Source organism: Meles meles, chromosome 9, assembly GCF_922984935.1.
Source record: "Meles meles chromosome 9, mMelMel3.1 paternal haplotype, whole genome shotgun sequence".
NCBI classification, from domain to species: domain Eukaryota; kingdom Metazoa; phylum Chordata; class Mammalia; order Carnivora; family Mustelidae; genus Meles; species Meles meles.
The window spans coordinates 19,634,538-19,658,545 of NC_060074.1; the positions used below are offsets into that span (position 1 = coordinate 19,634,538).

The following is a 24,008-nucleotide window of genomic DNA, read 5'->3' on the forward strand; positions in this document are numbered from 1 at the left end:
ACCGCATCAACCATGTAAGTGGCTTTGCTTCCTGCAGGAACCGCCGGCGGCCCGAGTACCCCCGTCGCTGCGCTCCGGAGCTGGCTTCCTGCGCCTGGACCGGGTGAAGCGGCGACTGGGGTGGAGGGTGGCCGGCGGGGCCGGGGCGGGAGGCGCAGGTAAGAGGCGGCCTGTCGCGCGGCCGGCTGGCGCTGAGAGCGGGGAAGAAGGCCGGTTTGAGGAGCTCCGGGGCCAGAGCGGAGGGGAAGGCTGAAGTGAGGGCGAGAGCTGGCGATTCCCAACCGTGTCGGGAGGCCGGACTGCGGCCGAGGCTGGGCAACGAAGGGCAGAGAACCCGCGCCCGTGGCGAGCCGGCTCCCTGATTCCCCGGTCGCCCCTTTTCTGACAAGCGGGGAAGGGAGCCGGGTGCGGCTGTTCTTGAAGAGGTTTTCTCGGAAACATTTGAAGTTCCCTTGCCCGTCTCTTGTCCCGTGTCCCCGAGCTTGTTTTGGAGGTGCACAGTCCAGTTCCTCCTCCTGTCAGTTGCATCCGTAGACTGAAGAAGAAAGTTCCTGAGCTACAGAAAACGACACCAATAGTGGGTTTTCAAATATGTATATGCCTCCTTAAATGATTACTTCTGCTGTTTGAGTCCGTTCCATTTCTACCTGTGTTTGAGGAGGAGACTTGATTTCCCAGTTAGTATTTTCCCTTTGCTTAGAATATTCCCAACGAAAGGGTGAGGATGAAATGTGATGGATATTTTTAGGGAATTAAGAGTCTCCTGTTCAATATAGTGGTTATTATTTTTAACATATTCAAGAAATATGATAAGTGCTAGGATTCTGTATAAGTTATTTAGGTTTATCGGAAGTGTATAGGTATATGCTAAATTATCACGTATGGATTCAGTGCATCCTCTTTTGAAATGAGTACCCTGCTGACGGTAGAGGTAGTGGCTTGGGGTATGGCGCTCTCTCATTTCTCACTTATTTGAATCTGTTTTTCTGCCACTCCAAAACACCCATCAGGATTAAAAAATAACCTTAGTTTTCTTTTCTTTTCTTTCTTTCTTTCTTTTGTTTTGTTTTGTTTTGTTTTTGTTTGGTTGGGTTTGGGTTTTTGACAGACTGGACAGGTTAAGTCTTCTGTGGAGCAAGACTACCGTCCCTTTTTCTTTCCCTGGGTGCTCCCTTTTTCTTCTTTTTGGGAAGAGTAATATGGATCATGTTGTGGTCTTGCTTTAGTGTTTTTGTTGGCATGTTGATGAAAAATTGAACAAAAAAACCTTTGTTGTTGGAAACTGACATTTCTGGTATTCAGCTGACCTGTATTATTTTGAGTACATTTTAAGTATTTTTAAACTGTATTTAGGAGTGATTCAGCTGATACTTGGGTTTTTTCATCTGCTTTATTTTGAAATTGGCCAGTCGATCAGGCTTGTTTAATACCCGATTAGGTTTCATATTGGCTTAATCACCGAGATAGTGGGTGGTGGGTCTTAGGAGCTTTCAAATGAGAAGAGGCAGAGTACTGGCATTTGGAAGAGTAGGTTAATATTTCTAATTGCCTATCACTTAGCAAAGACTCCTCTGGTTTATATCACAGACAATTTTTAAGCTATCAGAGTAAGAATTATAACAGTTTTTTCAAGACCCCGGTGTCCTTATAGAATTTTTAAGATGAACTGTGTGACTGTGTTTATGTTTCTTTTTTTTTTTTTTTTTTGTGTTTATGTTTCAAAGATTACAGCTGCTGAGTGTTGTCATGGTAATTTTTATCCTCATATTTCCAGAGCTTATTAATTAGTTTTGAATGTGGGTGACCCTCAGAAGTAATGCGGAGATTTCTTATTCAGATTGCTAACTCTGCTTCGACATTACTTATGTCAAAGTAGAATGTAGACTGTTTTCCCAGGCCTGAGTGTTCCTGTAATCACATAATCCTTTTTCCTTAGTGCTCTTTTTTTTCCTTTCCTTTTCCTCCGTTCCCCCTCTTTTTAGTTTACATTTCTTCAGTCAGCAGCTTGCTTCAAAATCCTTTATGCTGGAATATGGATTGTTGACTATTCTCCCCAATAGTGGGTGATATTAGAGGCCTCCTCTCTCCCTCTCCTTCCCTTCTTCTTCCTCCTCCCACCCCCTCCCTCACTCCGCGGGCTTCCAACCTAACCTAACCTTCCCTTCCCTTTCCTTCCTTCCTTCCTCCACCTTCCTCTACTTTCCTCTCTCTCTCTCTCTCCTCCATCTCTCTCTCTGCTCTTCCTCAACACTCCTTCCTCTTTTTCTTCCTCCTTCCCCCCCGCCACCATACCAATAAACAGTTATTGCCAAATCATGTTCAAGTCCATGGTTTAATTTCTGCTTTGCTTAATTAATTATTAATCAGGCAATGTCTTGAATAGTTAGAATTCAGATAGGCTAGAATTGGAAGTCTATGAAGAACTACAAAAATAATTTTGATCTAAAGAGGAATTTTAGAATGAAACTTTGGGGTCTACTTACAGTTCTATCACTGACTAGCTCTGCGACCCTCAAGAAAGGTGTTTAGGTTCAGTGTACATTGCTTGCCTCCAAGATGAAATGTAGTAATAAGTCCAGCTCTGTGCTCCCTCCAGGATTTTTGCAAAAATAAAACAAGATGGTAGATATGATTTTGAAAGTGAAAAGCATTTGAAAGAGTATGATGTCCTCATAGTAAAACATAAATTAGTTGACAAACTATAGAACTTTAATGTGTAGTTTATGGTTCTCATTTATTTGAAGCATTAAGATGGCAGGAAATAGACACTCGTGTTTTTCTGTAACCTCTATCTGTTGATGTGGTTACCTTTCCTACTTCAGTTGAACTGTGATTTTTAGTTTTTTGGGAAAAAGCCCTTTAAGATCTTCATTTTAATGTCTATATGAGTTTACTCTTAAAAGGAGAAGAACCAAGTTCATGTGCCTAGAAGAAGAGATGCTAGGAACAGCTTGTTGATTTGTATAGTTCTTGAGGTGATAAGGCATGGCTTGAGGTAATTTTTGAGGTTATACAGAAGTATCATTAAGGGTTGACTGTTCCATCTTCTTTTCTTGGAAATGTTTATGTTTTACATTTTCTATTTTTCTAATTTTTAAAAAAGATTTATTTATTTATTTTAGAGAGTGAGAGTGAGCACGCCCACATGTGAGCTGGTGCAGGGGCAGAGGGACAGAGAACCTCAAGCAGACCCTCTCTGAGCTCAGAGCCCATATGCTGGGCTCCGGTTCCATCTCATGACCCTGAAATCATGATCTGAGCTGAAATTAGGAGTCAGACGCTTAACTGATAGCCACCCAGGCGCCCCTGCTTTGCATTTTTTTAAAAGAAAAAATTGAAATAAGTTCAAAAAATTTTGAGGAATTAATATGCTAATATACCAGTTTTCCCTGGTAGTATTAAAAAATACTATTGAGTATCTGTCTTTAAAAAAAAAAAATCCTAAAATGAAAAAGATATAAATTATGTCAAAATATAAATTGTCAAAATGCTTTTTTTTTTCTTTTTTCCTGCTCACATTTATACCTTACCTCCAAATTGTTAATGATTCTGATATTTTATGTAGATTGAATAACAACGTAGATAATTAGATTGGCTATATAATCATAGTTTTATGTGATTGAGACCCTTATGATCTAGACTACAGTGTTTCTAAGCCTTAATTTGCAATATACGCTAAACTAGATTTATTTACTCTTTGGTTTTCAGAGATCTGAGTTTTCAGAGTCAGATTTCCAGATATTTAGGGCTGCTGTTTTGAATCAACTTTTGGGCTTCCTTAGGAACTCCTATCTTTGTTTTTTAGACTCATGAGATGGCCACAGATGATAAGGCTTCCCCAACATTGGACTCTGCTAATGATTTGCCGCGGTCTCCTACTAGTCCTTCTCATCTCACACACTTTAAGCCTTTGACTCCTGATCAGGACGAACCTCCTTTTAAATCAGCGTATAGTTCTTTCGTCAATCTCTTTCGATTTAACAAAGGTAAGCATTATTCTTAAGGATCAGAGAAACTGCAATTTTGATTTTCCGAAATTCTCTTGTTCAGCTTTCATGCTGTTTCTTTGCAAGGATGTGAAATATCAACAAGGAGATAGCTTTAGTCATAGGTCACTGGGGTTTATTGCTTATGAAGACAAAGCTAGAGTTTTCCCTGCAATCTTATTAATTATTGGTAACTAAAGATCTGAATCGAAAACTAAATGTTAAAAAGAGGTCCCTTTTTGAAGTTAGCGGTTTTTTTCCCTTAATATATTTCAACTTTGTTCTTTTAAGGGTTAATAGACAAAAGATTGTAATTAGATCCATAAAACTAGAAGAATCAGCATATGGGAGGAAAGGTTCTTCTGTTTCTAAAATTTAAACTGTCAGCATGCCTGTTGCCTTAAACCCATTAGATTGAGGTATAAATGTAATGATACCAAGAGAAAAGATACTTTTTACTTATTTATTTCAAGAAATTTAGTATCGATGCAGTACTTTTATGTAATGAACAGTCTGTATTCCACACAAATGAAGTGTTCCCAGAAGAAAACTTTGCTTCCAGGATCCAGTTCAGGGTCACATTTTGCATTTAGTTTTCATCTGTCTTTAGTCTCCTATTGTTTGTCTTTTGTGAGGTTGCCATTTTTGTAGATAACACGCCAGTTATTTTACAGAATCTCCTTTATTTGGGGTCTTCCTTATTTTTTTTTTTTTTCACTGAAGTGTAGCTGACAACATAGTGTTACTTGAGTTTCAGGTGTACAGCATAGTGATTGGACAGGTCTGTACGTGGTGCTGAGCTCCCTCAAGTGTAGCTTCCCTCTGTCACCATGCTGGGCTCTTATATACCATTGACTCTGTTCCCTCTGTTGTGCCTTTCATCCTCATGACTTGTCCATTCCATCAGTGGAAGTGAAAAGGTACTTTTTAAATGAGCTCTTTTCAAGTAATATATTTTTTACCTGGAAAAAACTTTTAAAAATATGGCCTGTATCTTTGCTTTTTATTTGTCTGTATTATTTGATATGCAATAGAAAGTAATCCCTCTTGTTGTAAGGAATTTGAGGGTAAATTGTTAAATGAATTCAGGAGAAATTTTAGTAGTATTAACTGACTTTTAGTATTAGTCATATTTAAAGTGTATAAAACCTCCTCTTCTTAGTCCATTTTTAAGATAATGACTTTTTAAGAAATCTTACTGTTTACTTTTAGATTTATGGAAAAATTGGGAAGATAGTACAGAGTTCTCATATACTCCCACACCCAGCTTTCCCTATTATCATCTTACGTTAGTATAGTGTACTTATTATACTGTATTATATTCATGAACCGTCATTGATGCATTGTTGTAAACTAAAGTATGTGTTTTAATCATACTTGTTCAGTTTCTACCTAAAGTCCTTTTTCTATTCTAGGATCTCATCTGGGATACGACATTATATTTACTCATCATAAGACAATAATCTTATTCAGCAAATGTTTTTGAGCCCCTACTGTCTGCTCACTATTGCACTGTTTTAATAGTGCGTGGTATCTACCCCGTAAACAAAACCGATCAAAAAAATTCTCTGCAGTCATGTAAAGCTTGTATTCTATTTCCTTTAATATGCTCACAATATTTCTAATGAAATGTAAAACAAACTGAGGATCACATATGCCAAGGATATATCAGCTTGTAATTTTGCCACTTTCTTTGAATTTCTTTTTTTTTAAACTTAATTTTTAATTATGCAAGTAATATGTAGTTACATTGTTTTCTGAACAATTTCATCCTCTTTGCTGAACTCTTGAGTTTTACTTTTTCAAATAATGCCAAGCTTTCCTTTCTTACAGAGCGCGCAGAAGGGGGCCAGGGAGAGCAGCAGCCTCTAGCTGGAAGTTGGGCCAGCCCTCAGCTTCCTTCAAGAACACAGTCTGTGAGGTCACCTACACCTTATAAAAAACAGCTTAATGAGGAACTCCAGCGACGATCTTCAGCAGTATTAGGTGAGACAGTGCTTCTCATTTCATCTCTCTCTTGAGTGTTGGATTTTTCCAGTCATTGTGTTTCCCAGGTTGTTTATTGACTTAACTTTTCTGCCGTTTTGGAATAGTCAGGTGCTGTTCAGAATTAATGACACTATTGCCTCGGTAGTGAAAGAATTTGTTGATACCTAAAAAAAGTTCCTAAGTGTTTTATTAAATTTTACCTTAGGCCAAGCACAGATCTCTTGACTGTTTTTTGATTAATTACTTGCTTGGGTTTCAGAAGAGAACAGTTTGCAACATCCCCAGGAGAACACAGGTTAGTTTCAACTTTGTGAATGAATTCTGCATCTGTTCTTGGGATGGCTAGTGTAATGTGCGCATGCCTCTGGCTGCGGAACTCTGTCACTTCTGTTAGCGGGCTGCCACTTGCTCTTGGCCTTCTGTCCTTGTTGGGGTGCAGACTGTCATTGTGGCTGGATGAGCTGAGCTCCTGCCTGTTTGTTCTCTGTCCTGGTCTACTATAGTCATCTCCTTCATTTTCCTGCTCTTCTGATGAGTATAGACTGGGGATCAGTGCCTGAATTGAGAGACAAGACAAAGTGAGTTGTTTTATGTTTATTTCTATTAGAGTATTAAACTCAGCACAGTGGTTTGCCCAGTTCAAGGTGATAGAAGAAAGGCAGTGAGAGGTGGCATAAGAGAGGAGGAGGGGGCAGCATTGGAAGTCAAGTGTCCCTCGACACCAGATCCTGTCTTGTCTGGCCAGCTTCCCCAGGAGATCCTTGAGTGAAAAGTAGGCAGTCACAGGTAATGATGGTTGGTGGGAGGATATTTTATGGCCAGCCGAGACTCAGTGCGGAACCTGAGGACTGGAGTGGGGCTTGTGCATGTTTCCTAGGGCAATGAGCCTCAGCCTGGGTTACATCAGCCATTTTGGAAGCAAGACCCAGAAAGTGGGAAGGGGAGAGGGAGAGGGGAGCTCTTCCATGGAAGGAAGAGACCATCCCCATCTATGCTTTAAGCTCAGTAAACTCCTTTGCATTTAAACCTGACCTGTGGCCACACTGTTGTTTTTGTTGAGGGATCTGACTATGTCCTATGCTGAATTAAGCATAGGATTTCCTTATTTGTCAAATTTCGGAGTTAGACTAGAGTCTTTTAGGGATTACAAACTGACAGCCTATCACACCTTGCCTTGGTGTTTTGATAAACTTGAATTCAAATATCACTAGGTAAGGGTGCCTGGTTGGCTCAATTGGTTAATCCTCTGCCTTTGGCTAAGGTCATGATCCCGGGGTCCTGGGATCGAGAGCCCCAAGTTGGGCTCCCTGCTCAGCTGGGAGTTGCTTCTCCCTCTCCCTTTCCTCCTCCCCCCTGCTCATGTGCACTCTCTCTCTCTCAAAAATAAATAAATAAAATAAAAAAAATCACTTGTAATGTCTAATTTGCTGCAATCCTTACCACTCCTTACTATCTTTTATCAAGTCCCTTTGATTCTTTGATTTTTTTCTGCCTTAGCTGCTAGAGGCATTTACATTTAAGCTTCAGAAGCCTGGGACTGTTTGACCAATCAAGTTCCTTTTTCTACTGCAAGGCTGTAATTCCACAATTTATTAGCCCTGTGACTTTAGGAACATCATTTCATTATGTAATGTCCGTTTTACAAGAGAAGCATCTAAGGTTATTTAGGGCAGAATGCTAGACCAGATTTCCTCTCAGGTCTCTTTCACCTTCATATGTGATTCTTTTGGTTCCAGCAACAGCCTTGCTTTTCCTTTTCTAGTGAATGATGCCATTAGTACTCTCTTATACTTCTAAATAGCTAAATGCAAGGGGTCGTCCCTGCATGGGAGCACAGCCGTTGCAGTCTAACAGCTTCATCTGCCTCTTTTTTCACATTATGAATTACGGACACTTCCCTTATTTTGTGATACTCAAGGAGAATTTGGTCATTCTAATGCTTGCATGTTGTAACAACACATCTGAGGTGTCTGCTGCAATTAGCATTTGACTATAGAAAAAGTTTTTAAAGTTTTGTAACATAGGTGCACTTTTGATAAGTATTTGTGTTATTCAGTTGTCTTGGGAAGTTCTTTGTCAGTTTAGATTCAGAGAGCAACCACTCATTTCTCGGTAATCCTTTCTGTGCCACCCAACCAAAACAAAGAACATTTTAAACAAATCTAGCGGTGAGTTTGACAAAGACTTGAGGCCGGGTATTTTCCATCTTGATTTCCATAGGTTATTTGGTAATGAGTTTAAACTAATAGAGATTTTCATCCCTTTTATCAAGCCACCTCCCTTCATTCTTAAGTTTTGTAACAGCCAGAGCCAGGAAACTTCAGTCGTAATCTTACTCTAAAATAAGGAGATAATATGACAGTTTTTGTGGGCGTACGCATTTTGTCCACGAAGCTGAATTTGGGTTTACTATTGATAGGACTGGCTTTGGTATTGCTATTTAAAGTGTAAGTGATGTCTTTCAGTTTGGAGATGCAGGGTCAAGGAGGTGGCAGGAAAGGGTAGGACTGGAGTTCTAGTAATTCTTTGGTGTTTTTAATCTGTTTAGATTTTGGTGAAGGAAATTGTGGGTAAGTTACCACCCTGGATATTCTGAGCTCTGTCAGTCTTTGGGGATGTGGTTATTAAACTCTTTTCTGATCATCTGCTTCATGAGGCTTTAGGTACTTGGTCTCTAGACTGAACTGTTGCTTACTGTTTGGCTGTAGAGACTAAGCTAGGTTAACTCACAGGGATTGCTTTTTCTTCTAAATTTTTAGCAGGTATTTATGATGACTTGGGACCAAAGAGCCCAGTAAATCATAATGAATTTTGGGCCCTTTTAGGCAATGCGTCTGTCTGAGGCCTCAAAGCCATCGATGGTCTTAGACAGTGCTTTTCTTAGGTAGCCCTTACTTGCTTGTGAAGCAGTGTTTTACATGGTAATAAATACTTCCAACAGCCGCTTATCTTTTTAAAAACTAGTTTAACTCTCAATCCATATCAGTGGCTGGGAGAACATAAAGGCACTGTGCATCACATATATACCTTATTTTGCATAGATATTAGAGACTAATAACAAGGTTGCCTTTTCTTTCTTCCTTTCTTTTTTTTTTTTGGTAAATCTGATTCAGACACGAGAAGGAAAGCAGAACCTACCTTTGGAGGTCATGACCCTCGTACAGCTGTTCAGCTTCGAAGCCTCAGCACAGTATTAAAACGCCTCAAGGAAATCATGGAGGGGAAAAGCCAGGTACTCTCTAGGGGGTTTAGAAGATTTTTATTAAATACTTATATGGGGCTCATACCATACTCACTAAAAATGGCATAATGCTACTCGACTCGAAAGAATGTTCAGCTGGTACTTCCTCCAGTTACAAACACATTTTTAATACAAATTCTTAACTTTAATTTATCATTTTTCTCCCCTTTATGGTAAGTGATTTTTGTTTTAGTGCTTTTTTGTTGAAGAAGTATTTATTTAGCCCAGACTGTCTTTCATGGTTTCTTCAAGAAACTTTATAATTCATGGGAAGTTTTGGGGTCAGGCTTTTTTTTTTTTTCTCACAGAGGTCTAATTGGACCAAACACCATTTTTTTTTTAATATTTTATTTATTTGACAGAGAGAAATCACAACTAGGCAGAGAGGCAGGCAGAGAGAGGAGGAAGCAGGCTCCCCGCGGAGTAGAGAGCCTGATGCGGGGCTCTATCCCAGGACCCTGGGATCATGACCTGAGCCTAAGGCAGAGGCTTTAGCCCACTGAGACACCCAAGTGCCCCCCAAACACCATTTTTTTGGTTTGTTTTATTTTTGCTTTTTTGGAAAATACCATGCTTCACTGATTGCATTATAAATCTCATCATAAGTCCATATACGTGTGTGAGGGTGTGCCAGGCTCTTCTCTGTTCCATAGCTCCATTTCTTTTCCTATCCTTGAATGAATTTTCTATCTAAAATTACTATAGTTTTAGAATAAGTCTTGGTGGACAGTAATGTAAGTCCTTCAGCTTAAGCCTTGTTTAAGGCTATTTTAAGGCTTAAGGTCATTTTGATCTTTTCCATTCCCATATGAATTCTTGAAATAGGATGTCAATTTCTGCAGAAGAAACCTTGTAGGATATTGATTAGCATTGCACTTTTCATTGCATCTTTTCATATTTTCAGTTTCACATATTGTTACTGTTACAGGATAGCGACCTGAAGCAATACTGGATGCCAGATAGCCAATGTAAAGAATGCTATGACTGTAGTGAGAAATTTACGACCTTCAGGCGCAGACACCATTGCCGACTGTGTGGGCAGATTTTTTGCAGTCGTTGCTGTAATCAAGAAATCCCTGGAAAATTTATGGGCTATACAGGTAAATGCACTTTATTGACAGTTTTGCAGTTTTTAAAGGTCATAACTGTAAAATAGTTATAATACAGGACCGTTGTGAAGCCAATTTTTATTTTGGGTTTCGCATGTGGGGCATGGGGGACACAAAAGTGGGGGAGATACAGCTTTGCTTTAAAGGACTTTACAGTCAAATAATAAAGTAGATGGAGAGGCTCATGAATAACTAGAGTAAAAGATAGTGTGTCATAGATGCTAGCAAAAAACCATAGGAGCAATACTGTTTATTAGACAAGGTGGTTAGGATAGATTACTAACATGTATCACTGTGAGAATTTTCATTTTATAAAATGTAGATCATCCTTGAGTTATAGGACACCTTGCTTAGCAAACTGCATCTTATTCATATTCTTTCGTAAATTTATCAGTATGGAAATTTTAAATTTTATTTAAATTATTTGTTGAAGCAGAAAATACCAAACAATGGTATGTGGATTTATACAGTGTTTTGGGAGTGGAAGGTGGGCAGAAGTCACCAAAAGGAGAATACTCTTTGCATCTCTCAAATTATTTTTGTTGCCATGCAAATCTTCCTCTCAGCCTTACTCACTCCCCCTGCTCCCCAGCTGCTAGAGTTCAGAGCTCAATTATCTTTTGTCAGGATTATGGCTACAGCCTTTAGAGGAATTTTTTTACCTTTAGTTTTTCCCTACTTCTAGTTCCTTTTCCACACTCTGGTTATTATTCTTTGTTAAATACTAATTTAATCATATTGGGATATTACCTGCCTAAAACCCATTCAGAGCTCCCGTAACCCTTAGGATAGAATCCTGTCTTGTTAATATGGTTGTCGTGTTAGTTTCTCAGGGCTGCCATAACAAAATGTTACAAACCGAGCAACTTAGAACAATAGAAATTTATTTTCTCAAAGTTCTGGAGGCCAGAACTATAATAAGAGCTCTCACTGCACAGGTCAGAGAACTAATGTAGGGATTCTTCCATTTACTGAGTATGTTTATTCCAATCATGTGTTTTAGAACAGAGGAATAACCACAGAATAACCACTCAACCCACCATAAGATGGATCTGAGCTAAAATGCTGTTCATCACCTGACCTCTATAGCCCCTCTCCTGACTGGTAGACTACAATAAAATTTTGGGTCTCCTGAAATGAGAGCCAAGTCCAGTAATCCCCCAAAGGTTTGACTGTTACCTTTTTCTTAATGCACAGTCACTCTTTGGGGAAGAGTGATAGATATATTAACAGTGTTAAGTTTTTGGCAGTGTAATGAGATTTTTCTCAAGGGGACCTAGCCTCCCTCCTTCATTCAAGGAATTCGGGATCTGTAAATGGCTCAATTCTGAGAATTAATTGGGAGGTCATGGCTGTTTTTGATTTAAGTTAGGCTACTGTCCACTTGTTCTGGAGTTTGTCTTAAATAAATCTAGTAAAAATTTAGTAGACTGTCCATTGACTTTACTTCTGGGAGTACCATGATCAATGCCATGGTCGCTACAAGTCAGACTATTCTGAATCCTGTGTTGACTCTACTGCCTTATAGTATCCGTGCCCACCTTGTCATCCGTGCCCACCTTGTCATTGGTGATTAAGTGCCTCCATTCTGCGTGTGCCACCCTAGGATCTAATGGTCTCCATTGCATTTAGGTTTTTCAATTCAGTGGAAGCAGTTTCCACTGTAATTTCTTTTCTTTTCTTTTTTTTTTATGATTTTATTTATTTGACAGTATCACAAGTAGGCAGAGAGGCAGGCAGAGAGAGAGGGGGGAAGTGGGCTCCCCGCTGAGCAGAGAGCCTGACGTGGGGCTCGATCCCAGGACCCTGGGATCATGACCTGAGCTGAAGACAGAGGCTTTAACCCACTGAGCCACCCAGGTACCACCAACCCCCCCCCCCCCCAACTGTAATTTCTGACCTACAGAGAAGAGCGATCACAAGGTCTATAAGGATCCTGGGTTCCCCTCACAAATTTATTTCTCATGGTCATGAAAGGTATATGCTCTAGCTCCTGCTGGGGTGAGTGAGCAGGTGTTACTTGGTAAATCCTTTCTTAACATTTAATATCCCTAATTCTTTGGATCCCTTCCTTCATAATACACCAGGGCAGTTCTGGCCTTTCAACCTCTTAAAGTATAGGCCACTTTTGGTCCATGTTTCAGCCAGTCAACCAACAAGATTGTTAGAGCCCTCTTTATCCCTCATGCTATGGTTTTCAATTCATAATCTCTGTTTAGTGGGCTCATATCAATAAATTCAGCCGGGTCCTACTTTATGTTCTTTCCACTGTATATTTGATACATCTCCACTGTATCTCCTATATCTTTGATATCCATTTGCATACCTATTCCCTGGGTTTCTGTCTACATGAGTTGGAAAAATCATGTTAGTTCACCTTCTCATGGGTCACACTATCCCTTACCTTTCAGGGCTTGCTGGGACTTGAGTCTTGTTATAGCTCTAGAAGCCAGAGGGTAGTGGGAGTGGGTCCTGAGGAGAATAAGCAGTGTCTTGCAAGGTAGAAAACTCAGGCCATTTTGGATTTCTCAGGCAAATCAGGGTTAATCTCTTTTGACAGACTGCAAAGGCTAAAAAAGGTAAAGAAAACTCAGCAGAATTTTTCAGGGCTTCATGTCCCCAGCTTCATCAGGATCTTTCCGTATATCTCCATTCTACTTTTCAGGATTCCATTCATTTCTAATCAGTGCAGTCATATACTGCAAGATTAAGGATTCAGTGTGTGTTGTGATTCAGCCACTTGCAGGATGAAACTCTTAGTTTGATTTTCAGCTCTGTGGCTACAGGAGATAATGATTTCTTTCAGGGAAGACATAGAAACTTCCAGGTAATTTGTACAGCTGGGAATTTGAATTCCTGAGGTCATCCTTCCTGCCCCCCTCCCCACTTTGTCTAGTACAGTTAGGAGCAACCAGTAAGTCTCATTGTACCTGCTAATTTGGCAAAAATATTCTAAGATATGAGGGCCACCTACTTTATGGAGGGTAATTTACTTAAATCAACAGATTGTATATTGTTGATCATATATTAATCAAAACCCTTCACAGTAACAAGGAGACTACTATTTGGCCAACCAACCAGTCTCTCCAAGTTGACACATAAAATTAACCATTGCAAATGGAATAATTGGGCACAGTTGTACAATGTAGCCTTGAATAAATGTAAAGTACCTAGAATAATGTATGGCACATGGAAAGGGTTGAATGTGTATTAAGCAGTTATTGGTGGTAGTAGCATTAATATCTCTACATCCGTCAGGCAACTTTTTAATTATATTTGTGTCTTTCACCTCAGTGGACCAAGGTCTTTGGTGGCAGAGCTGTGTCTCCTCAGTCTTTGTTATACCATCACATAATTAAGCATGTGTTCAGCAGACACTTGATGATTAAATTTCTTCATGAAATGAAAACTTTTCAGTTCTGGCTTGGCTGAGTTCTGACCATTTTTATTCTAATAGCTGACTGGTAAAGGGAGATTTCTTTATAGTAAGAAACAAACCAAGTCTTTGTCGTGGGAACTTAGAGACCTTTCTGCAGGATGTCATTTCACTTCCTTACTGTAGTTCTGCTTCTCTCGGCTGGTGGTGATTTGTCCAGACACTCTCATTTACCCCAGACTAGATTCACTTTTTTGGTCCTGATTGAGATGGATATAGTTTTCTTTAGTTTTAGTATATTTCATCTGTTGAATTGTGGCATCAGAAATAAGTAATGCAACAAGTGTAAAATGCATTTTGTGTAAAATACACGTATAATTTAATAAAACTGAGGACTACATAGTTGTAGTCTTAAAATGGAAAAAACCCCTAACTGTTTATCATAATTATAATTGGTTGTAATTATGGTAAAAATAGTACAGTTGCCTTTAAGAATGTAATAAAATCTGAAATTGTTTCTTTTAAAAATTAGTAATTCTCTTTCAATAATTCAAACTCCAGTATTGATTAAAATCTTATTACTAACTGATGAAATTTTTTGAGTTCATTTTTTTTTTCCCTCATTCTGAATGTTTTCTCAATAAATTCTGGGCTTCTAAAATAAATTTAAAAAAGAAATCTTTTGTTCAAGTCCCATCAGTTTTCTAATGTTAATTGTAAAAAAAAATTGAAGTAGAATTGTTAAATAACATGTGTTTGTAAAGTTCAATTATCTGACCTTTTTTTTTAGTACAGTAAACACAGAATCACACAAATAGCTGTAACAGAAAAACAGGATGGAAATTAAAACTTCTGTTTGGGCCGGGCTGTGACCTTAAACAAATAACAACATATGAAAAGTATTAAATAACTTTGTTGTTTGTCCTCTGAAGAACATTTCATTGCCAACTCAACCAAACATAGGAACCAAACATAGTTCCCCAGCACACTTCACAGGGTCTGTAAGCCCATTTTGTATTTGTTTGTTTCTGAGATGGTGCCCCCTTGTGGAGGCCGCTCTCAGGGCTTCACAACAGAGACTTTCAGGAAGGACATTTTCCTTGTTGCCCAGGGAAAACATGTTGTTTCTCTTTGTATTGCTTTATTTACTCTATTCGAAACAGTTTTTTTCTTGAACTTACTGTTCCTTATTTCATTTTTAGAACCTTGAAAAGTTTATTTTTTCGAAAAATACTTATACTTTTTTTAAAGTATCATTTTCTTAACTCATTAATAAATTTTGAGGTTATTTGAATGACTGGTTGAATTTATCATAATGATGGTTTTTAAAATATATAAATGAACCAAAAATTATTTTGCATTGTGGAAACATCTTTTTTGGTAGTCTTTACTGGAAGACATTTTCCTGTTACTTGAAAAACTATTAACCCAAGGATTTAATGTGTTTTGTTAAGTAACCTATTATCATTATTTTTTAAGTTCATTTTCTTGTTTTGTTTTCCTTCCTAGGGGACCTCCGAGCTTGTACATACTGTAGAAAGATAGCCTTAAGTTATGCTCATTCCACAGACAGTAATTCCATTGGGGAAGACTTGAATGCTCTTTCAGATTCTGCTTCCTCTGTGTCTGTACTGGATCCAAGTGAACCTCGAACGCCTGTTGGAAGTAGAAAAGCTAGTCGCAACATATTTCTAGAGGATGATTTTGCCTGGCAAAGGTACTAACACTTAAGTACAATTTTATTTATGTTTGAGAAATACAGATAGTTTTGTGACCCGGGACTGCCTTCAGTTTATTTTTATCTTCTTTGAATTATTTTCTATACATTTTTCTCCTTATTCTTTGGAATGTTTATGGGTAGTAATTATATCGACTAATTAGAACCTAAGCTGTACAAGAGCAGAGACTTTATATTGTTCTTGTTCACTGTTCTACCCACTGGTACCAAGAACAGTGTATGGCATATATCTTGATATTTGTTGAAAAGGAAATAGAAATTGAGATGAATAATTTCTAATGTAGCCTTCTTAGAGAAGGAAAATGCCCATAAACTTTGTATTCATAATATTTGTAAACGAGGGGCATCTGGGTGGCTCAGTCATTGGGCATCTGCCTTTGGCTCAGGTCATGATCCCAGGGTCCTGGGATTGGCCCCGCATCAGGCTCCCTGCTCAGCGGGAAGTTTGCTTCTCCCTCTCTCACTTTTCCTGCTTGTGTTCCCTCTCTCGCTGTGTCTCTCTGTGTCAAATAAATAAATAAAATCTTAAAAAAAATTGTAAATGAAATTCGATCTTTTTTCCTCCCTAAGGAACATTTCATGTTTTTCCATAGATTAAAATTTGCTACTTCCAGTTGCCTGCTGGTGAAGGATGTTACTAACTCTTGGAAGTTACACGGAATTGTTTGAATTAGAATCCTAGATTCATCAGTTTCTGATTTTTTTTTTTTAAGCTAAGTTATATTCTTATGTATAATACTAAATCTGGCCATAAGAAAGAGCTTAGAGTTTTAATTAACCCTTTTCTGATAAGTTGTTTTATCAATCACCCTTAAAAGTGTGAGGAAGTAATAAGCAACTAATTTAAATAGAAGTCAAGAATGAATTATAGTTACGTTCTACATATATGACTCTCAGGGACATAATATGGAGCAGAAAAGAAAGTCACGGAGGTGTACAACGATTATTTATGATGTTCAAAAATACACAAAACAAATACACCGTCTAGGTATGCAGATGTGGTAAACTTAAGGAGAAGGGAAGGAATGATAAGTATATAATTGATAAGTCGTATCATTGAAGGCCCAGAGGGGAATGGGATTGGGTAGGGAAAAACACGCATTTCAGAGTCGGTGCTGATGGTGCATTGTTATTTGTGGTGTCATAATTCTTTATAAATTATGTGTATTTTATAAATTTTAAAAATTGATTCTGCATTTAATAGAACAGTGAAAAATATAGGGATTCTCAGTTCTTTCTCACTTCAGTTAGTAATCCCTTTTAGTTGTGGCTGGCCCTGTTATGTGAGCCCAGAATTGGCAAGTGTCCTCTAATAAACTAGATTTGAAATCTTCCTGAGAGATATAGGATAGATGTCAGAGATAGAATAATTGTATTTCTGTGCTAATTGTTTCATGTTCATTCTCTTTTAGTTATCGTATCTCTTGGATGGGCACCACTTTCTCCTTTTGACAGATGTAGAAGCTAAGGTTTAGAGAGATTAACTAATGGACCCAAGGTCAAAAGCTAATAAGAGGGAGAGCCAGCACTTGGACATAGGTCTGACTCTGGTGCTATTCCAGTGGGCTATGGGAACTGAGAATAAAATACTTGAACTCAGGGTTTCTCCCCGAAATCATTTCAGTTTTGCATATGATGGATGTAGGAGTTCTGTAAGTACCCATCCAACCAGCGTTATTATTTTAAGGTCATACTGTATACTTAATAAGCTACCAGTCTTTTGGCAGTTGATGTAGTTAATATAAAAACCATAGTTTCTGTCTTAATTAAAAGAAGAAAGCAAAACTGACCTCTAATCTCATTATTACAGGGGAAATCAGTCATCTTTTAAATGTTAAAGCACTTCACTGAAATTGGATTTGCTTGTTACTGTCCCAAATCATCTCAGTATTTTTCTACTTTCTTTGTAGTTTGATTCATTCAGACTCCTCAAATACTCCTCTTACAACAAGACTTGTATCTGTTCAGGAGGATGCTGGGAAATCTCCTGCTCGAAATAGGTAAGCTGCCAAATGAAAACTCCATGTTCTGTATTTGATTTTTTTTCTTTCATGGCAATGAGAAGAGCAAACATAAAAATGGGGTAGGATTGATTGTTATACTTTCTTAGCTCTAAAATCTGAGTTAAACTATTGTCTTTCCATTTGCTAGTCAGCTCTGGCTTGCATTCTTTTCAGTGTCTCTTTTCCAGTATTCTCTGCTGGCTTCAGATCTCCACTGGCTTTCTTCTAGCGCAGCAGATAGCCTTATTTTCTATTGTAGAGCAAAGAGGGTAGCTAACAAATAGGCACTTCCTCAGCTCTTACCGCCATTTACCAACCTGGTTACGTTTAGAGCTCATCTCTTTTCTTTCTTTTTTCTACCTCTTATCCAAGCTAATTCTCCATTTGTATTCTGGATCCCATCCTTTTTCATTTTTTATTAATTATCCTGTTGATGTTTGTACCTTCTACCTCTCATTGCTGACTCCTCACCATTAGCATTTAAACTCAGATCACCTATTAAAAACAAACAAAAATTTCTTCTTTATGGTTCACCTGTCTTCACCTATATTCTCAATTATTTCTTTTCTTCTTAGCCAAATTCCTTGAAATAGTTGCCTGTAATCATTCTACACCCGCACACTTCCTCCTCCTTTTTCAACTTACTAGATCTTACTCGTGTCCATATCTCTTCACTGAAAATGCTTTCCTTTTTTACAAGTTTAAGTGGTGACTAAGTAGTTCTTAACCTGAAGAACTAGAGATCTGAATGACCTTGGTTTAACATACTTTCAGTTCTTTCTACAAGTATTATTAAGTACCTAGAAACCAGGTATGTGTAATATAGCAGTGAATCAAACAGTCAAAAATATAATGCTCAAAAAAGCAATAAGGCATATGGGTAGAGATTGACATTTTAAAATTGTGTAGTCAGGGAATATCTCATGGGGAAGGTGACATTTGAGCAAAGGCCTGAGGATGTGAGGGAATGAGCCATGTGAACATTTAATAGAAGAGTGTACCAAGAAAACAGAAAATAGCAAATTTCTAGAAGGAACATAGCTGGCAAAGAGTAACAAGAGGTCCTGTGTACGTGGAGTAGAATATTCTTATAGTGAATTGTAGGCCTTTGCCATTTACTCTGGGTGAAGTGGGAAGCTACTAGAGAGAGTTTGAATTTTTAAAAAACTTTTAAAATTATTTTGAAAAAATTTCAAATTTGTAAAAAGTTCCAAGAATAATAAATTTAATATATTTTCTATTTAGGTTCACTAATTTACATTTTCCCATTTGCTTTGTTACTATTTATATAATAGACTTTTTTTGAGAATAAGTTGCAGATATCAGAATCTTTTACTTTTTTTTAATTAGTAAACTTCATTTTTTAGAGCAGTTTTAGGCTAATAGCAAAATTGAGTAGGGAGTACAGAAAATTCATATATCCCTACCCTCATAACCTCCTCCATGATCAGTATCCTTTATCAGAGTGGTACATTTGTTACAGTTGATGAGCAGCTGTTAGCATATTATCACTCTGCATTGATACATTATCACCCAAAGTTCATAATTTACGTTAGGGTTCACTCTTGGTGATGTACATTCTGTGGTTGGGACAGATGTATAATGATGTGTTATCCAATGTTGTAGTAAACTTAGTTTCACTGCCTTAAAAATTCTCTGTTCTGAGGTGCCTGCCTGGCCTTCGGTTAAGCATCTGACTCTTGATTTTGGTCTGAGGTCATGATCTCAGGGTGTGGGTCTCTGTGCTCAGTGTGGAGTCAGCTTGCCCCTCTCCCTTTTCTCTGCTTGTGCTCACCCTCTCTTTCTCTCTCTCAAGTAAAAAATTCAATAAATAAATAAAATCTTTAAAAAGAAAATTCTCTGTGCTCTCTTTATTCATTTCTCCTTCCCACCCAACCCACTGACCTTTTTACTATCTGCATAGTTTTCCCTTTTCTAGAATGTTGTATAGTTGGACTCATTCAGAATGTAGCCTTTTCAGATTGGTTTCTTTCACTTAGTAATATTCATTTAAGGTTCCTCCATGTCTTTTCATGGCTTAATAACTCTTTTTTTCAGCATTAAATAATATTCCATTGTCTCGATATACCACAACTTATCTACTTACCTACTGAAAGATATTTTAGTTATTTCCAAGTTTTGGCAGTATGAACAAGGCTGCTGTAAAGGTTTGTGTGCAGGTTTTGATGTGGTCATGTATTCAATTCATTTGCATAAATGCGGAGGAGTATGATTGCTGGATCACAGGTAGAGAGTATGATTAGTTTCATAAGAAGTTGCCAAACTGTCTTCCAAAGTGGCTGCACCATTTTGGATTCCCTAAATGGAAGAAGAAGAATGGAGATGGGAGTTGTGCTATAGTGAAGGGGGGAATGTCCCAAGGGGATGTGGAGTTAAGGCGATTTTTTTTTAAAAGGTGGGATGAATTACAGTATTTCTTTTAGCATTGTACAAATGGAGAAAGAGCCATGCTGATTTACAGTGTAGTTCCATGTGTTTTGAATTAATGCTATGATTGATGTAAATCTTTGGGAAAGGTATAATTTAGTCTGAGTACTATTTCTAAATAAAAAACTTCAACCAGCATTCTTAATGCTAGGCTACTTATTAGAGTATTTGACATCGGGGCGCCTAGGTGGCTCAGATGGTTAAGCATTTGCGTTCAGATCAGGTCATGATCCCAGGACCTTGGGATCAAGCCCTTTGTTGGGCTCCCTGCTCGGCGGGGAGCCTGCTGCTCCCTCTCCCTCTTCCTGCTGCTTCCCCTGCTTGTGCTCTCTCTTGTTGTCTCTGTCAAATAAATAAAATCTAAAAAAAAAAAAGTATTTGACAACAAATATTACTAATTTTTTTTGTTTTTGTTACTGCCATATCAGGATATGTGCAGGGATAGTTAGAATGTTAGAGAAGCAAAACACAGGGATAATAAATTCATTGGAAAAGGGATTCTATTTTGTTTATTTATTTATTTATTTGAGAGAGCATGAGAGGGGAAAAGGTCAGAGGGAGAAGCACACTCCCCGTGTAGCTGGGAGCCTGATGCGGGACTCGATGCCAGGACTCCGGGATCATGATCTGAGCCCAAGGCAGTTGCTTAACCAACAGAGCCACCCAGGCGCCTGGAAGAGAGATTTTAATTAATGGAGTCAGACATATAGTGGTGACTTTTCAGTAAAAGAATACGCAAAGAAATAAATGATTATTTGAAAAATCTTGATTATTTGATAACCGTGGTTTCTCATAAGCTGTTAAGAATGACTTTTTGCTAAACCTGTTACAGACCTGTGAATAATTTCTTAAAATTTTTTTAAGATTTATTTATTTACTTTTGTGGGGGAGAAAGAGAGAGAGCACGCATGTGCATAGGCATGCATAAGTTGAGGGGAGGACAGAGGGAGAGAATCCTCAAGTAGACTTCCCACTGAGCGTGGAGCTGTCTCCGGCCTGATCTCATGACCCATGAGATCACGACCTGAGCCAAAACCATGAGTTGGATGCTCAACTGGCTGAGCCATCCAGGCACCCCAAAATTATTTTAAAAGTATCTTTATCTTCATGCTAGGGGGAGCATAGTTTTTCAGTTGGCACCTGGTTTTGAGTGGCAGGCAGCCTTGCTGTTAGTTGAGGTACCTTAGACAAATTACTTGATCTCTGATTCTTGATTTCTTCATTTGTAGAATGGATTTAGTAGTACCTACTGTATACTATGCTGTGAGAATTACTATTATTTTTAAAAGATTTTATTTATTTATTTGACAGAGATCACAAGTAGGTGGAGAGGCAGGCAGAGAGAGATGGGGGAAGCAGGCTCCCCGCTGAGCAGAGAGCTCAAAGCAGGGCTTGATCCCAGGAGCCTGAGATCATGACCTGAGCTGAAGGCAGAGGCTTAACCCACTGAGCTACCCAGGCACCCTTGCTGTGAGAATTAAATGAGTTTATTGCCTAACTCATTATAGAAGCTTCTGCCTTTTTATCCTTTATATAGAAGTTAAAATTTGGTTTCATTTTTTTCAAAGTAGAAGTTAACTAAAATTTCTATCTCCAATTTTTTAATAAATAAAAGCTTGCTTGATGCTGTTGACATTCCACTTACAAGTCATTTATCTAGTAACTTTGCCCAGAGGCAAAATTAAGAATGTTATATAAGTAATAATATAATAAGAGAGGAAACAAATTTTCACTCTTTTTATGATCAAATTCAAAGTATGATTGAGGATAGCAATGCAGTTCTAATAAGAAGAAAGGAATTATTTTAGGGGAATAACATTTGCTTAGCTTTCTTTTACCAGAGCATTATATATATTCACCTAAAGACATTCTTGTTTCATTGGTTATGCAAAAACTATTTGGTCTGTGGGCCAAAGTTTCCTGTCCCTGATCTGCAAAATTCTTTCCCTCCTTTCCTTCCTTCCTTCCTTCCTTCCTTCCTTCCTTCCCGCCTTTCTTTTTAAGATTTTATTTGTTTATTTGTAAGAGAGAGAGAGCACACAAGCAGGGGGAGTGGCAGAGGGAGAGGGAGAAGCAAGCTTCTCACTGAGCAAGGGAGCCTGACCTGGGGCTCCATTCCAGGACCTTGGTATGACCTGAGCCTCAGGCAGATGCTTAACTGACTGAGCCACCCAGGGACCCCTGCAAGATTATTTCTGCATTTAGTCTGATTCTTCATATTTGTCAGTTAAAACAAAAACAATAACACTAGTTTTCAGCATTTTAACAAGTTTATATCCTTTTCCTCTGAAATATTACTGATAAATATACTATATTTACCATTGCTTTCCTATAATCTCTCCATAGCGGCTTTGCTTTACACTTATCCTGAAATAGCTTCTCCCAATGATGATATCATATGCAACCATCATAATTACATTTAAAAGTACCCTTAATGTTGGCAAGTAAACATTTATTTATTTATTTATTTATTTTAAAGATTTTATTTACTTGAGAGAGAGAGAGAAAATGATTGAGAGAGCTTGAGAAGGCAGAGGGTCAGAAGGAGAAGCAGACTCCTGAGCAGGGAACCCAATGTAGGACTTGATCCTGGGACTCCAGGATCATGACCTGAGCCGAAGGCAGTCACTTAACCAAATGAGCCACTCAGGAGTCCCAGTAAGCATTTATTTAAAAATGAATTTTTACTGTCATTTTATTTATTGATGAAGAATTTATAACTGTGTATTCTCTTTTTGTTTCTATTTCCAGATCAGCTAGCATTACTAACCTGTCACTGGATCGATCTGGTTCTCCTATGGTATCTTCATATGAGACATCTGTCAGTCCCCAGGCTAACCGAACCTATGTTAGGACAGAGACCACTGAGGATGAACGCAAAATTCTTCTGGTACTGGTCTAGTGTTCTTTGCTATTTTTAAGAAACCTATGAATAGCCAGTTAGCATATAAATTAATAGAGGAAATAATTAGCTTGTTTTTGTTAAGATCACCTAAGAAAGTGGTGAAGCATTCAGCACTCTTATATTGCATTAATATTTTCTCGATTCCTTTCATCTGGTAAGATTTGAGGTGCTTACATAGTAGTAAGAGAGCTGAACTTTTAGTTAGGTCCCAGATTGTTTTTAAACTTTGAAATATGTTTCTCATACACATAGAATGCTTTGCATACCTTTCTACTGTATGTTTACGTGAGATGGTTATCAGTTGTTTATAGACTTTATGTAAGTGTGAAATATTGTGTTTAGTCCCGACTCAAAGAAATGGAAATTGGCTCCTGTCCTCAAGCTTAAAATTCAAAAGGTAGAAATGAGGCTGACGGTCAGGTCCTTAATAGTAAAAAAGCAATACTTTATTGATAAGTAATAGAAAGATCATTAGTGGTGAGGGCTTTAAACTGAAGCCTTGGCCTGGACCTTGAAGAATGGATGGACTTGGGCAGGCATTGAGGAAAACAACTCTTTTTTAAAGGTATGACCAAGTATAGAGGTGAAAATAAGCATGACATTTTCCATGCACCAAGGTAGGATTTATTAGTTAGGAGAGGTTGGGAGAGAGAGTAATCTGGAGTCTGTGGGCAAAGAGATTAAGCTGGAGTGCGTGGGCAATGAGAATGAAAATTACTTGGGGTTACCTGGTAGAACATGGTGAGTTCAGCCTTTACAAGTTTAGAGTTGAATCCATAAGTGCTGAGCAATGTTGGGAGTTTTCTTTGAGCAGGGAGTCATTCACTGAAGGCGTTTGTTTAGGAAGAGTCACTTGGCAGTTGTCGGGTACAGGTCAGAAAGGTGGGAAGCTGCTGGAGTGAAGGCTACAAGAAATGGATTGGTGTGGTTGACTGTTCTCCCCTCTCCCTTGCCCTGCCTTCAAAGAGGAGATTTTGCAGTTTTGTACTTTGATAACTAGGAGACTGAGCATACGTGCCATTGACTGGGAAAAATTATTTGGGGTAGTTGTTTTTATTTTTTTCCTTAAAGATTTTATTTATTTGGGAGAGAGAGAGCATGCAAGCTGGGTAGTGGGGAGGAGTGGCAGAGGGAGAGGGAGAAGCAGGCGCCCTGCTGAGCAGGGCGTCCAACATGGGGCTCGATCTCAGGATTGTGGGATCATGACCTGAGC

General features: G+C 38.4%; 1 protein-coding gene across 8 annotated transcripts in view; it reads left to right on the plus strand.

Annotated features, from left to right (window-relative positions):
- The window catches only part of PIKFYVE (phosphoinositide kinase, FYVE-type zinc finger containing), a 79,664-nt gene continuing 55,656 nt past the window's right edge, over positions 1-24,008 (plus strand). For 3 of the 8 annotated variants that reach the window (XM_046018676.1, XM_046018681.1, XM_046018683.1), the window contains exons 1-9: positions 439-577; positions 3,806-3,986; positions 5,820-5,972; positions 6,235-6,270; positions 9,089-9,207; positions 10,145-10,316; positions 15,211-15,418; positions 17,350-17,439; positions 22,642-22,780. In XM_046018676.1, the coding sequence (XP_045874632.1) occupies positions 3,815-3,986; positions 5,820-5,972; positions 6,235-6,270; positions 9,089-9,207; positions 10,145-10,316; positions 15,211-15,418; positions 17,350-17,439; positions 22,642-22,780 (1,089 nt within the window). In that variant the 5' untranslated portion in view covers positions 439-577; positions 3,806-3,814. Of the gene's footprint in view, positions 15-45; positions 159-438; positions 578-3,805; positions 3,987-5,819; positions 5,973-6,234; positions 6,271-6,582; positions 6,762-9,088; positions 9,208-10,144; positions 10,317-15,210; positions 15,419-17,349; positions 17,440-22,641; positions 22,781-24,008 lie in introns of those variants that run through there. The other 5 variants (XM_046018679.1, XM_046018677.1, XM_046018678.1 and 2 more) reach the window with 5 other exon arrangements.